The sequence below is a fragment of the Chelonia mydas genome, chromosome 6 (assembly GCF_015237465.2).
Source record: "Chelonia mydas isolate rCheMyd1 chromosome 6, rCheMyd1.pri.v2, whole genome shotgun sequence".
Lineage (NCBI taxonomy): Eukaryota > Metazoa > Chordata > Testudines > Cheloniidae > Chelonia > Chelonia mydas.
In genome coordinates this window covers 67,393,418-67,407,745 of record NC_051246.2, presented here as the reverse complement: position 1 = coordinate 67,407,745, position 14,328 = coordinate 67,393,418, and the positions used below count along the sequence as shown (strand labels likewise).

General features: G+C 38.6%; 1 protein-coding gene across 15 annotated transcripts in view; it reads right to left on the bottom strand.

Annotated features, from left to right (window-relative positions):
* The window catches only part of PCNX1 (pecanex 1), a 129,681-nt gene that overhangs the window by 64,034 nt on the left and 51,319 nt on the right, over positions 1-14,328 (bottom strand). For 6 of the 15 annotated variants that reach the window (XM_043548034.1, XM_037900313.2, XM_043548035.1 and 3 more), the window contains 2 exons: positions 10,642-10,826; positions 1,373-1,414 (listed from right to left, as the gene is read on the bottom strand). The exons of 4 other annotated variants lie outside the window; for them this stretch is intronic. In XM_043548034.1, the coding sequence (XP_043403969.1) occupies positions 1,373-1,414; positions 10,642-10,826 (227 nt within the window). The remainder of the gene's footprint in view (positions 1-1,372; positions 1,415-10,641; positions 10,827-14,328) is intronic. 5 more of the 15 variants (XM_043548036.1, XM_043548037.1, XM_043548038.1 and 2 more) reach the window with 2 other exon arrangements.

Genomic DNA, 14,328 nt, shown 5'->3' with positions numbered 1-14,328 from the left:
ATTATACTTGCTATGGATTATAGTAGTTAGCGGACACTGTAGATATTTGAATTAATGCTTCAAATGTCAGTGTCTTTTTGTAAGTTTAAGATCTCGGTTAGGCTCTCCAGGTAAGCGTCCATGGTTTGCCAAAACATAAACAATTGTGTTACTGAAGTAAAGTTTAATTTTACCTAATGCCCCATACATCTTATCTATCACCTCCGATTTATCCCATTTATATAATTAAGTTTCACAATTACAGCTGTAGAAAGATTTTAGTAGTTGAAGCGAACTTCAAGATCAGATCACACGCTTCATATTCTGGCCAGGACAATATTATTTATGACTCATCAAAAAAAATCACATTTCAACACATGAACAAATTATCTTTAAAAGAAACAGGTAAATCAGCTAGGGGTATTCCCAATTCTTGAAGCTCTTGCACAACTCAGCTAACAGCCTGTTATGGGAAGTCAACAGAGGCAATCCAGTTAATGCAATCAGAATTGAGTATTCACCAAAAATACCCTCTCAATCTGTTGGATTTAGATAATTTAGTTCAATAAAATTTATGTGCCATTAAGGACTAGTCTACTTTGGTCATCGAAGAAAGTTTATTATCTTAAAAGATTATACTATTACATCAACATTGTCTCAGAAGAGTTTGCAGCTGTGGAAGTTCTAACATACACTGTCTTCACTCCAACCGCTCTTTGAAGCTATCAAAATCCAGATCTGCAAATGCAGAATATGTCAGGCTCTTAAAGGCCATGGTGAGATAAAATATTCCATGTAAGTAGAAATATGACAAATAATTGCAGCAAAAGGCAAAACTCTCAAAATGTAAGATTTCTTATTTCCATTTGAATGAATGCACTTTTACCAAGATATTTGCCATGCTTCACACTTTTGCTTTAAAAAAAAAACACTCACTTTTCCTAGTGAAAGTTAGCTCATTTGTGTGAAAAACATGGCTCTAAGATTCAAATTTTGGCATCTTCTTGATAAAACATAGTTGTCCTTTTCTAAAAGGAAAGAAAGTGATGTTCTATTAACATATTAAGTAACCCAAAACAGGAAAGACTAATAAAAGATTGTTTTTTGGGGGTGAAGTTAAGTTTTGGGTGTCCTACAGTCTTCATGAATTGCTAAAATGTCATTTGGCTAGATATCATATGCTCAGAAAACCAAGGACTAGGGCAGCATGGAATATTGTAGACAGACTTTCAGCTCAAGTGTGAGATCCTTACAATGCAGTGTAGAAATGACCAGATGAGGAAGTAGTCACAAAAGTTCTTCCCCCAAGTTCTAGTCAAAAGATGCCAATGGACACACATCTAATTCTGTATATTTAATTATGGAAGACTATAAATAGATATTGAATGTTTACCTAGTAAGAATCTATCCCTCTCCATCCTCTTGCCACAGCCGTCTTTGAAAATAAAAGTTAAGATTTTTTTAAATCTCATGTTACTTTTAACTAGTTTGAGTACAAAACATCTATACAATTTCAGAACAGTCATTTATCACGTTGCAATTTTCTAAGGCACAGCAGAAGTGATACTGCTTACTCTTGGGAATAAAGAGATAAAAATCTGCTTCAGTTTTAAGTGTTCAGATTCTCAATATATATTTTTATTAAGTTATAATTGTTTTTAAGAATTGTGATTTGAGAAACGAGACTAAACAACAAATTTCAGCTGTGCAGCAGATCACCCAAACTTATCCTGCAGGCACAGAAATACAGGCAGTAATATGGTTGGCCACCAGGTGGCATCTCCCCACACAACTCCTTAGTTACTGTTTGATAGAAATCTTAGTAACCTTTTAGGCAAAGGAAGAAAACTCTGGTTATAAATGTGTTCAGATTAAAAATACTTCCAGAGGTTATGTCAACCTAGAGAAGCTCTGGATATTGGCATATAACCAACACAGTGCTACTCAAGCACCAAAATACAGATTACATTTTTGAACTGAGATGGCAAGAGGAAAAGATGCTTGTGGGCATTTGCTACAAGGATCAGAGAATACTATGTGCCCAAAGACAGAGGAGTGGTGGCTCTAGAATGAGAGGCGTAGAGATCCATGGGATCCTGTCTGAGCTGGCCTTCAGCAGCTACGAGGCGCAAGAAAGGCAGAATCAGCAGCTCAGATAGTTGAAGCCAGAAATACTTAACTTGCATAAAACATGCTTAGAATATAAGTGTTCTAAAGTATTTGCCTGACAAATTACTTCCAGAACGCACTTCACGTTTCCTATTGGCTAAAGATCAGTTTGCCTTTGTCTAGCCTCCTAGGGTCTAGTTCTGCAAGATGCTGAAAGCCTTGATGAAGCAATTTGGCCAGCTTAGCACGTGGTGAAGTCTACATTAACATTAGAATGAATTAGAAAATGTTAGAAAGTATTAGCTAACACCATATTTTTGAATCTTAGTCAAGACAAACCCACTCAAGTCAACAGAAGTTGAGGATATTCACTGCTATGCAAAATTTTCTCTCCTTTTAAGATGCAATTTAACTGACCTCATATGTTCAGCTTTGGGGTAAAGTCCATATAATTATGTTTTTGGAACTCGAGTGGTTTTTGGTTGTTTTTTTTTTTTTTAATATAAAGGTAAGAGTTTATGACAATAGTAGCCCAAAAATCGAGAGCAACCTGACAAACTACCAAAAGGGAGATTTCCCAAAGGTACAAATGAAAACTAAGCGCCTACTACTTGTGCCTTTAAAAATTCCCCTCCTCCACCCATTCATTTGTTTTTATTATTTTGCACATATGTTTGAGAACTGATTCAGATTCAAGCTTCAAGCATTTATACTGGCAAGTGATTCAAGTAACGCTGAGAGACAGTATTGTAAATTGTGATCATCTATTGGACCTTTCCAAGGAACAAAATTCTGAGAAAAATCAATAAATTAAAACCTTGCAATAAACTTGAGAGGTAATCATCACCCCCACTTTAGAGAGAAGGAAAAAGGGGTGAAGTGATTTGCCCACGGTCACAGAAGTCTGTGACACAGCTTAGAATAAAACCTAGGGCTCCGAACCCCTAGATCTGTGCTATAACCACAAGATCAATCATATTACACTTTCTAAAATGAAGGATACAGCTGAAGTTCACAAGAATGGTTTACAGGCATCTCTCAACCTAGGTCCAGAAATCAAGCACTTGTTCAAGTAAGTTAGCACTCTTCATTTTTAAACTGCCCCACAAACATTAACATCCACACCCCTTTGTGACAAAGGACTTCACAAAATTTACCTGACACCTACTTGCCCTCGGACTTAACTTACTAATCACAGTGAAAAGTATCTGTGCTGCCAGGCCATGCTTCAAAAACCAACATGCTGAAGTGTATTTTTTCCCTTTCATGGGCTCACACCAAATTAAAAGCTGTGTACAGTACATCAGGACAGTCTGTTTTCAGAACATTTTGCTTTTCCTTCCCAACACTGTCTTCTACGCTATATTTTGCTCTCTGCCTCTCCCTCCCCCTCAAAATCTTTGATACTTTCTTTCTGAAGTAACAGTATAATCTATACAAGCCCCCACAGCTATACAAGCTATACAAACTCCCACAGCATACTAGTCTAATAACGTGAAGGCTGTATCTACAACTACTACTAAAGCTAACTGTGGAAGTACTGGAAGTACTGAAGATATTGCTCACCACTATCCATCCATCAAGTGCAATGCCCAGTTGAGGAGCCACACTTGTGCCTCCAGCTACTAGCAAAGGAAAGAATGCTGGGATTCTCATCAGGGGTGCTGTGCCTGGACCTTGCTCAAATATGTCATCTGGTGTGTTGCATTCAATTTGGAAATGGCTTGTACATTTGAAGTGCTTCACTCACTATCACCACTGGCTGCTAAAAGTGTGGCTACATTAGTCAACAATGTAACACTGTTGCAAAAAAGCAAACATCATTTTGGGATGTATTAGTTGGAGTGTTGTAAGCAAGAAATGAGAAGTAATTCTTCTGCTCTACTCCGCACTGATTAAGCCTCAACTGGAGTATTGTGTCCAGTTCTGGGTGCCACATTTCAGGAACGATGTGGACAAATTAGAGAAAGTCCAGAGAAGAGCAACAAAAAATAATTAAAAGTCTAGAAAACATGACCTATGAGGGAAGATTGAAAAAATTGGGTTTGTTTAGTCTGGAGAAGAGACGACTGAGGGGGGGACATGATAACAATTGTCAATACATAAAAGGTAGTTATAAGGCAGAGGGAGAAAAACTGTTCTCCTTAACTTGAAGATACGACAAGAAGCCATGGTCTTAAATTGCAGCAAGGGCAGTTTAGGTTGGATATAAGGAAAAAACTTTCTGTCAGGGTGGTTAAACAACCGCCTAGGGAGGTTGTGGAGCCTCCATCATTAGAGATTTTTAAAAGCAGGTTGGACAAACACCTGTCAAGGCTGGTCTAGATAATACTTAGTCCTGCCATGAGTGCAGGGGACTGGACTAGATGACCTGTTGAGGTCCCCTCCAGTCCTATGATTAAGGCTAAGATTATATCGCGGAGGTCACAGAATCCACCACTTCTGTAACCTCAATGACATTTTGTGTGTCAGCCCCAGGACAGTGAGGCTGGAGCTGTCAGGAGACCCCGGCAGCTCCAAGCCACCATTCCCAGGCAGACCCCTGTGCTCTAGCCACCATGCCGGCAGGCACTGGACCACGCCCCCCTTTCTTTACCCTCCTGCAGCAGGGCTCGGGCTTAGCCACATTTTGTCAGTTATTTTTTAGTAAAAGTTAGAGACAGGTCATGGGCTTCCTTGAATTTTTGTTTATTGCCCGTGACCTGTCCCTGACTTTTACTAAAAATAACCATGACAAAACCTTAGCCTTATGATTATCCATTACTTTACCTTTCTTTCAGCTTCCTGGCTACTACAATAGAGGTGGCCTTTACTACTACTCCTTTCCCTCAACTTTCTGGTTGCTGCCAAGCAGGAAGTATCTACTACTGTACCTCTTTTCCCCATCCTCTATTTTTGAGTCCTTTTCCTGTTAGGATGGCTTCAGTGACTTCCCAAGCACCAATAGGTGAAACTGATTTTACTACCTGGGGGTTCTGCTTAGCACCAGTGAAAGCGGATAATAATCAGATTAGTTTTCACACCGTCATAACTTGGAAAAACTTAACAATAGTAACATCAGAGTCTGTTTACAAACTTAAGACAGCACAGCATTTCTACATACTGTTCAAGTTCGGAAGGTTCTCTTTGCAAGCGCAAGGGCCGGATTTATTTATTTATTTTTAAACAGCACCGCTTAGATCTTGCATAAATTGATGGCACTCACCTAGGAAAACTTCCTACGTGACACGTGCAAGCAGACTTTTCAAGCTCTGATTTTAGAGACAGAAAACTTAGCATGAGTTGAAGACTGACCAATACTAGGAGGAAATCAGTATCAGAGTTGGGCATTTTAATTGAAGAGTTTCTGGTTCTAGTCTTATAACCCTCAATATTAACATCCCAATACTTTAATACGGTATTTACTTAGATTGCTAAAAAGGATGGTGAGATTAAGATTTGATCAAAACAAAGTCTATTACAATGTACTTGGATGTGGCTACCAACATATAACTCAGGGAAGAGAATACCGAATTGAGAACATAGGACTTATTTAACTAAAGAAATTCGACCAAAAGACTGTCCTCAAACTAAGTTGCCAGTTGGAAACACATTATGAAATATAAGGAGCTAAATTAATACTATATAAAAGCCTCCCAGGTTGCAAGAACAGATTTTCAGAACAACATGGCACTCAGTCTGGGGAGCTCTTTTAGACAGGGGAGTTAAGGAGGAAGTGTGGTTCCTTCCATTTAGGTATGGCTACAGCAGGTTGTAGATACAAGTGATGGGGGAACAATTGCTATGCCCTGCCCTGGATGTGCTAAGATTTCTTTTCTGCTGAAGGAAATAAGATTCCTGGTTTCATGAAGTACAAGTTCGTGGACATACGGGAGGAGAAGATGCCTGGTCTGGAAGTGCAAATTTCAGCTCTACACAGCATTCGAGAAAAATGAAGACGTCTCGTCAACCAAATTCAGACATCATTGACACAGATGCCACAAGGAGGATGTGTGATAAGGGATCTGGAGAGATTAGCAACTGAAGAATCAGACCAGCGATTTGTGACCAAAAGAATGAATGAATTGAGCAGATATTCAACCCAGCTAGAATTATCACATAATTCAGATACTCAGTGAGTCAACAACCAAGAAACCTGTCTCTGCAGGAATGGAACAGCTACTAGGGGCATATCTAATGGATGCCTCCTGCAATATGAAGCAAGCAGCTACCAAAGAGATTCTTCAACCTCTTAAGAAGGGAAGGTTTCAGAGTAACAGCCGTGTTAGTCTGTATTCGTAAAAAGAAAAGGAGTACTTGTGGCACCTTAGAGACTAACCAGTTTATTTGAGCATGAGCTTTCGTGAGCTACAGCTCACTTCATCGGATGCATAGCATATCCTTTCAGAGTAACAGCCGTGTTAGTCTGTATTCGTAAAAAGAAAAGGAGTACTTGTGGCACCTTAGAGACTAACCAGTTTATTTGAGCATGAGCTTTCGTGAGCTACAGCTCACTTCATCGGATGCATCCGATGAAGTGAGCTGTAGCTCACGAAAGCTCATGCTCAAATAAACTGGTTAGTCTCTAAGGTGCCACAAGTACTCCTTTTCTTTTTAAGAAGGGAAGCAATTTTCATCAGAGACTCCATATTCAGAAGAATGGACAGAACATTTAGCAAAGGATATGAGACACAAAAGGATGGGTTGCTGTCTCCCTGGTGCAAAAATACAACATGCGATACAATGGCAAGATTGGGCAGTATTATGAAGTTTTCTGGCAAGTCTCCAGTGGTGATGATACACATGCGATCAAGTGACAACATCAAATGGAACTACAACATTATAGGAGGGTTCTAGGATCTTGGAAGAGAGCTAAAGAGGAAGTCTTTCACAGATCTTTCCAATCACATGAGCAAGAGAAGGGAGAAAATGCAAGAGGAGCATTGGCTGTATGATTCATGTGAGGCTGAAAATTTTGGTTTTAAGGATCTTGGGCCACATTCCAGTGAGAGATGGGGTTGCATGAACAAGAAAGCCTGGATCTCACAGATAAGGGACCTAATCTTCTTTGTTGGGAACAAGATGGAGCAGCGAGGAGAATATTAAAACTAATAACACAAGGGGAGTATGCTAAGGCAGCAAATGCAATACAATCTCTGTATGTCCTAAACAAATTGAACAAATTTGGCAAAGAACATGAAGAGAAGAACATTTTCAATTGCTTGTGTATCAATGTTAGAATTGATTAACAAGCTATAAGAGTTGGAAATTCTCATTGATGAGAAGAAAATTTGATTACTGAACCCAGTGGGATGATTTTCATGACTGGACTGTTAAAATCTCTGGTTATAACCTGTTTACAAACGACTGAGTGGGTAAAAGAGGTGGGGGTTGTAATCTGCACTAAAGATACTATATATTACCTGTTTTACAGTTACTGATAACTCAGAGCTGCAAGATTTTGAATGAATATGGATACTGTGTTAACTAAAATCCCCAAAAAGGGGGTGCCTATTAGACCACTTAATTAAGCCAAAGAACAGGATGAGTTACTCCTAATGCACCTGTCTGAAAACGCGTAGAAAGAAAAACTGTGTTATAGGTGACTACAATTTGGGAGAAGTATGCTGGCGGCCCCATGGAACCAGCAGTAAAAAAGCATTAGAGTTTCTAAAAATTATAGATACTTCCCTAACACAAGAAGTGTCTTGCACCCAACACATGGTAACTATTTTGGACCTCATTATGATGGATTAAAATGAATTAATCACTGGACTGGAATCTGGTGGTTGCCTTGGAACCAGTGATCATGATCAGATTACATTCAACGTGGGAAAATGGAGGATTGTGCCAACCAATAACATGCACGTTTCGTGCTTCAAATTAGTTAATTTATCAAAGCTCAGGAAAATGAGTAAAACTGACTGACTTACTGACTTAAAGTAAAACTTTAAGAAGAACTTCTTGTGTGTCCAAAAGGCTATGAGTCCATAATCAAGAAAGAGGATAACTGATTAAAAAAGCCCAATCTAGTTCAGTGGCGAAGTGAAGGCAACAATTAAAAATTCGGGGCACTATGACACCAGGTGCTAAATTTTAAAATTTCAGTTTTAAAATAATTTTGACTCAAACTAATAAAGGCATTTACTTGTAAATTCTCAGAAAATTCATTCTGTCCCCAAAGAGTAAGTGCTGCAGTCCTGGTGTATTCTTCATACATAATGTGGCTGAGTTCCTGCTTTAAGAACAAAACTTTATGGAGCAGGAGCAACACACTTTCATAATTCCTGCAACACTCAAATTGCACTGATCGATGCTCAACTGAGAACTCAATGATTCAAACTAAATAGACAACAAAATCTGGAATTTCAGTGTGGTACTGCTTGAATCTGATGGAGACATATATCCTTCAACATCATTTGGCTAGCTGTCTAGAAACTGCAGGTGTTCCAAGGTTTAAAAACAGAACAAAAAAAGTCAGTGATTTGAAAGGGTATGATTCACATTTCTGCAGTTAATGTTATAAAACCACAATTATCATGAAATGCAAAGATATGCTTTCAAATTTGCACACAATGGAACCAGAAGATACTTTTGAGTGGTAAGTTCTATGCTAAAACTGTACTTAAAATGTGCACTACACAAAGCAACTCTTTAAATTCTCTCATCTGCACTGTGAAGAATAAGATGTTGCACATTTATCTCCTAACGCAGGATTATTGGTGAGGTCTAAAACAGACTACCTGTTAGTTTAACAACATCATGATTTTACAAAACTGCACTCAAACCATGTGATCGGTAGATCCTTAAAATAATTAGCGGTCATTGATAAAGGTTATTGTTACAGGTGCCCTATTTTAATATCTTTGCTGTGTTTTTTGCCCAGGAAACTAGAAGTCCCATGTTGATGCCCAAATCATTAGCAGTTGTTTACATGTTAAAGTTAGGAACCACAGTTTGTTGTTTAGAGAAAGGACCCCTTGAAATCACCTTAATCCAATGGTTTTCAAACTATGGGGCCGGCCTCCCAAAGGAGGCAAAGGAATGTGTCAAGGGAGGTGTGAGCTGTGTGCCTTTAAAAAAAAAAGCTCTGGCTGTCAGCCCCAGGTGGCTGGGGCTCATGCAGAGGGGCTGTGTACACCCAGGAGACGGGGATAAAGGGGACGGCTAGAGCCTGCCACCAGGCATGGGCTCTTTTTCCCCCGTCCCTCAATTCCTCACTGGGAGGCAGCCCAGGCTCGGGCTACCTTCCTCCACCCTCCCAATCCCTCACTGGTGGGGCTCCAGCTGTCAGCCCAGGGTAGCAGATGCAGCAGCACAATAGTAAGGATGGCAATGGGGTGCTAAGTCAGCTGTGAAAAGTGATATTGATGAATATCCCTTTCCACACTGCCACCCTTACTTCTGAGCTGCTCCTGGTGTGGTGCTGCCTTCATACTGGGTGCCCAGCCAGCAGCTACTGCTCTCTACTCTGCCTTCAGATCTGGGTGGCACTATATGTACTTGTGGGGGTTGTAAATGACTACAAACACAAAGAAGGGGGGCCCAATGAAATAAGTTTGAGAACCACTGCCTTAGTTCATTTCTACCTCTAATGAGATTATTGTATCACCTTGGGCAAGTCACTTCACATTACTGTGTCTCAGTTTCCCCATCTCTAATGATTTTACTGACCTTACAGAAGTGGCTGAGTGGTTTAATTAATATTTGCTAAGTGCTTTAAGACCTCTTGATTTAAAAGTACACTGTATGTACAAAGGCACTAAAATGGCCCAGTGAATGAGAGAAGACTGACAAGGAGGGAAAAAGTCTGGAATTTTTTCAAACTGACCAGTAAAGTTACATGCAGAAGATATCTTCCTGATCATGGTACCTAAATGCTTATTACAGCAGCAGCATAACATTCAAGTAACTTAAAATTTTATTAGGAGACAATCTCAGAAATACAAACAGTAAGATGCTTTAATTTGAATTAAGCTTCTGACTTCTTTCAAATGTAACTTGCAGTAACTGACATTGTCTGTATTCCACTTCCTATGATTTCTCACCCTCCTCACCCTAACCCCTCCACACACGTTTGAAGGTCCAATATATCATGGCCCACTGGGAGCAGAAATTCTTTGGACACCATAAAAAGATGCTTTCAGGGCTAGTACATTTTTAAACACTCATCCTCCTGAACCAGAAAAATATAGACTTCAATCCCTGCTAAACTCTGTGACCAAAATGAAATCGAGTCAATAGAGACCAAGAAAGCTAATTCAGCCACTTCTAATGAGTGTATATACTGGAACTATTATGCTGTTCAAGTCATGAAAGCACACAGAGCATCCCTTAAATCTATGCCTCTTTTAAGGGTGTTTTCAAAGTGTATTTGCTAAAGGAATGGGGAGAGGGGAAGGAATAATTATGAAGGAGTGGGGAACTGACCAGAAGTAATATTTCCCTTTAAGAAATGCACCCACACATTTCTGAAATGAAGATCTCAGTTTAAATTAATTTCAGTGCATTATTACCCATAAATCTGTGGCATTAAAACTTCCATGTCACCAAGGTTACATAAGGCCTGCATACCAAGTTCATCGTGCAAACTGCTACCGCCTACAGCAGATGCATTGTCATGTGATGCTTCTAAGTGGACACTCCCATTTCTCACCAGCAAGGAGGCGCTAGCGCTGAGCACAGCTGCCTGGGAAGGGGGGCAGGACTGGACTTTGACCTGTGTTGTGGATTGCTGGTCTTGCTGACCATCTTGAAGGCTACGAAAAAACATGGATTGGGGAAACATTACAGGGAAGAATAAAAAATAGCTAGAAGTGATGAAACAAAACTATTAAAAAAAAGACAAAGTTAAAATAAAGCATACCATAAGAAAGCCATTAGGCCTACTAAATAGGCTATCACAACTCAGGAGTACTGTAGAGCAGAGTATTTAGAAGTTAGCTAAACAAATATATATCCTCTACTACACCATTTAAAAATTGCTTATTCTTACTGCTTTTTAATTTGTCCTTAAGCCCCACATAATGCTATTCTAGTGATGTGTGCATTTGCATGTGAAATGGCAAAGTTGTGTAAGATATTACTTTAACTTTTAAAAAAATACTTAACTATTAAAAAGATGGTGTCACGGATAGTTATGTGCCCCTGGTGCTTCTCAAAGCAAGAGCTACTGAATTGTTTACTATTTGCTTTCGTCAGGGACCCACAAGAGCATTTGCTTGCCTGCTGGCTGTCCAACTACACTCTGTTTTCTACACCTTCAGGCCAAGTTACTAGTCAAACTCTGGAGTAGCCCTAACAAGTAACTGGACTGTAGTTACATAAACTCTGGATATATTGCTTTATGTGGCTTACCTGTTCAAGCTGAATGGAGTACAAAACCTTTGTAAAATAAAACTTTAAAACTAAATTTCTAATGTTATTAGTTTGGATTTTTTTTAAACTGATTATTGTGGCAACATTCCATTAGAACTATTAACACCCAGTTTTGTTATAAAGACCAGAGATTCTTTTAAGCCCAAAGATATACATGCACCAAGAAATAACTTTTCAAACACTTCTACCTAGGGTCAAGAGGCATTTACAGCAGAACTATTTCCCTTCCAGTTTTAAAAGTTCTAAAAATACTATTTTCCTCTTACTACCTATTTCCACTTCAAAACTACCTTTTTGATAAAAAGTCTTATTATTCAACAGAAACAGATCTGAAAGGACAAAAAATGGGCAGAGTAACACACTGTAGGTGGTTATATCAAGCCATGACTAAAATCTTCTAAAATGAAGTAGCAAAAAAGTCCCAGACATTTTTAAAATCGCATATATTCTAGCAGATCACATACTAGGCTATTTATATCAATTTCTTTTATCAAATAAGAAGTTATCTTATTTGAGGACCCTGATATGTTGTATATTTTATGGTTTGCTTGGGCAAAACAAGTTTCCTGTGTGCACAGAACATCACTGTCCATTCCCTTTCGCAGTTCAAAATGTAGGTGGTTTCTGGTGCCTTTAAGGAATATGCTGTTCTACAGCTGACTAAGAAGGCAACAACTAAGTATGTATGTGTGTGGACTATACCTGATTACAGCAACAGAATATATTCTAGAACTTCTGCTTTTCAGTTCCCTTCTTAAAAATCATTGGAAAAAATCACAAGATTATGTACTAAGAATGAGTGTTAAAAAAAGCACATGCAAAATAAAACAGACATGCACACTACACATGGAGAAAAGCAAGCTTGCAAGTCACTACTACCATATTTTAACATATTCGGGTTTGAATGCTTTTCAACCTTATTTAATTCAGTGTTTTGCTGCTGTAGACAAGGCTCTCTGTGAGCTACATGGCAACAGAAGCCTTTAGGGAAGTAAGATTCAAAGATACATCATCCCTCAAGAATGCTTCATTGTCTCATTTGAGCATTACCCAGAAGAGCAATAAAGCTAACCTAAACAGCCTATAATTATCTGAATAGATTTTCATTCAAACACAGCTATAAGTTAAAAATTGTACTTAACTTCTTTTAGCTATCAAACCGTATGACAAGAAGAAAGCAAAACACTGAGTAACAGTTTTATAGAATATCCAACAAGGAGTGTTATTCTGTCTCGTCCACAAGATAATTCTGAACACAAAAAGCTTCTGGAGCCATTCCATTTCAAACACAAGTAAATTTAGAAGTCAAATCTAAAGTCTGACACTAGTACAAATTGTCATGTACACTGAAGTGTACAACATTATGTCTGAAGTGCCCAGCACACTGCTGGTACTTATCAGGGAGCTTGGAAGTAGTCTGTTTTTAAATGGGGCAATGTATGTCCACGTATTTATTTTACCACCATGCCTTCAGAGTTTACTGGAGATTTTAATTGAAAAATCTTTATGGCCAAATGTCTAGTTATGCAATGCAATTAGTCTATTTTAATAAAATGTTTCACTACTGAGACACCCTTGTAAAAAAAATATATGTTGGAAACTTCAGATGGGATTGCACAGGTCTTCTAATGACTATATATCTATGACATCTAATATTATGCCACAGTCAAGAGATTAGGAAAGAAAAGTCTCATTGACAAGAGTATTAAAGAAAAACAGTATCAGGGCAACTAAAGGTTAATATGCCTAACTGTTATTAAAGTTTAAAATTTGAAGCAATAGAGTTTATTAGCAATACAGGAACAAGATAGAGAACCACTTCCTATTAGCAGAGATAGGAAATGCCTACATATTTGCAGTGATCAACACTTTCCCCATAATTACTAAAATCAGTTCATAACGGAATATATTCATATTTTTCTCTGCATTTCTTTTTTGCACACTAAGTTTTTATTTCTTACTTCACGGGTCTCTTCAGTGCACATACAACTCCCATTAACACCAAGTTACACACAAAAAAGGGAGCAACTTTATTTCTACTAGTTATATTGAAGTCTGAAGAATATTTAACATGAATAATTTCCAAATAAATTTCAGTTTGTATCTCAAACAAATTTGTGACAAATAACCAGTGACCCTCTTTGCTCTAAAAATGAGGTCATTTGTAACACTGGTTGACTGGCAGTCAGATTAAAAAAATAGGCTAAGACATTTTAAACTATATTTGGCTCCTAGCCAGCATCACAAATAATACTTTTAGTAGGGTGTCTGCTACCAGTATTTGGCTCTGCATGTATATTTCAAATACTTAATTTCCGTTTATTCCTGGTGATATGCTTCTTTGTAGATGTTCAGAGATCTGAGATAATGGGTTCCGGTTTTCGTTTACACAGGAACAAATCAGGGCATGGGCAACACGTATAAAGACGATAATTTACTTGGCCAGAATTTTTCTATGTTCTCTCGTTCTTGAATTTTTGTCTTTGAATAAGAAGTTATGTCCTTAAAGTTCAGCGCTCTCATTGTCCCCACAACAAAATCCACCTGTTTGTCAGAGGCAATCGTGTCATGGAAATCTCGGTGCCTATATTAGCGGGGAGAAGGAGGCAGCTGCCAACTCCAGTTTTAAGTAGCAGGGACATCTGAGATAGTTCCTCATTTGCTTCCTATTCTGCTCTCTCTGATCCATAGAAGTCACAGACGTTACCATTCTTAGGCTGATGTACAATGATTAGCGCTCACACTGATCTGCATGATCTCCTACAGACAAAACACAATTGCTCTACCCTCCGTCAGAAGAGCAGAGAACACAATGCAAGTGAACATGATGCAGAGCAGACAGAGGTGACTCAAAGTACGGAGAGTTGCTATGGCCCTAACTGT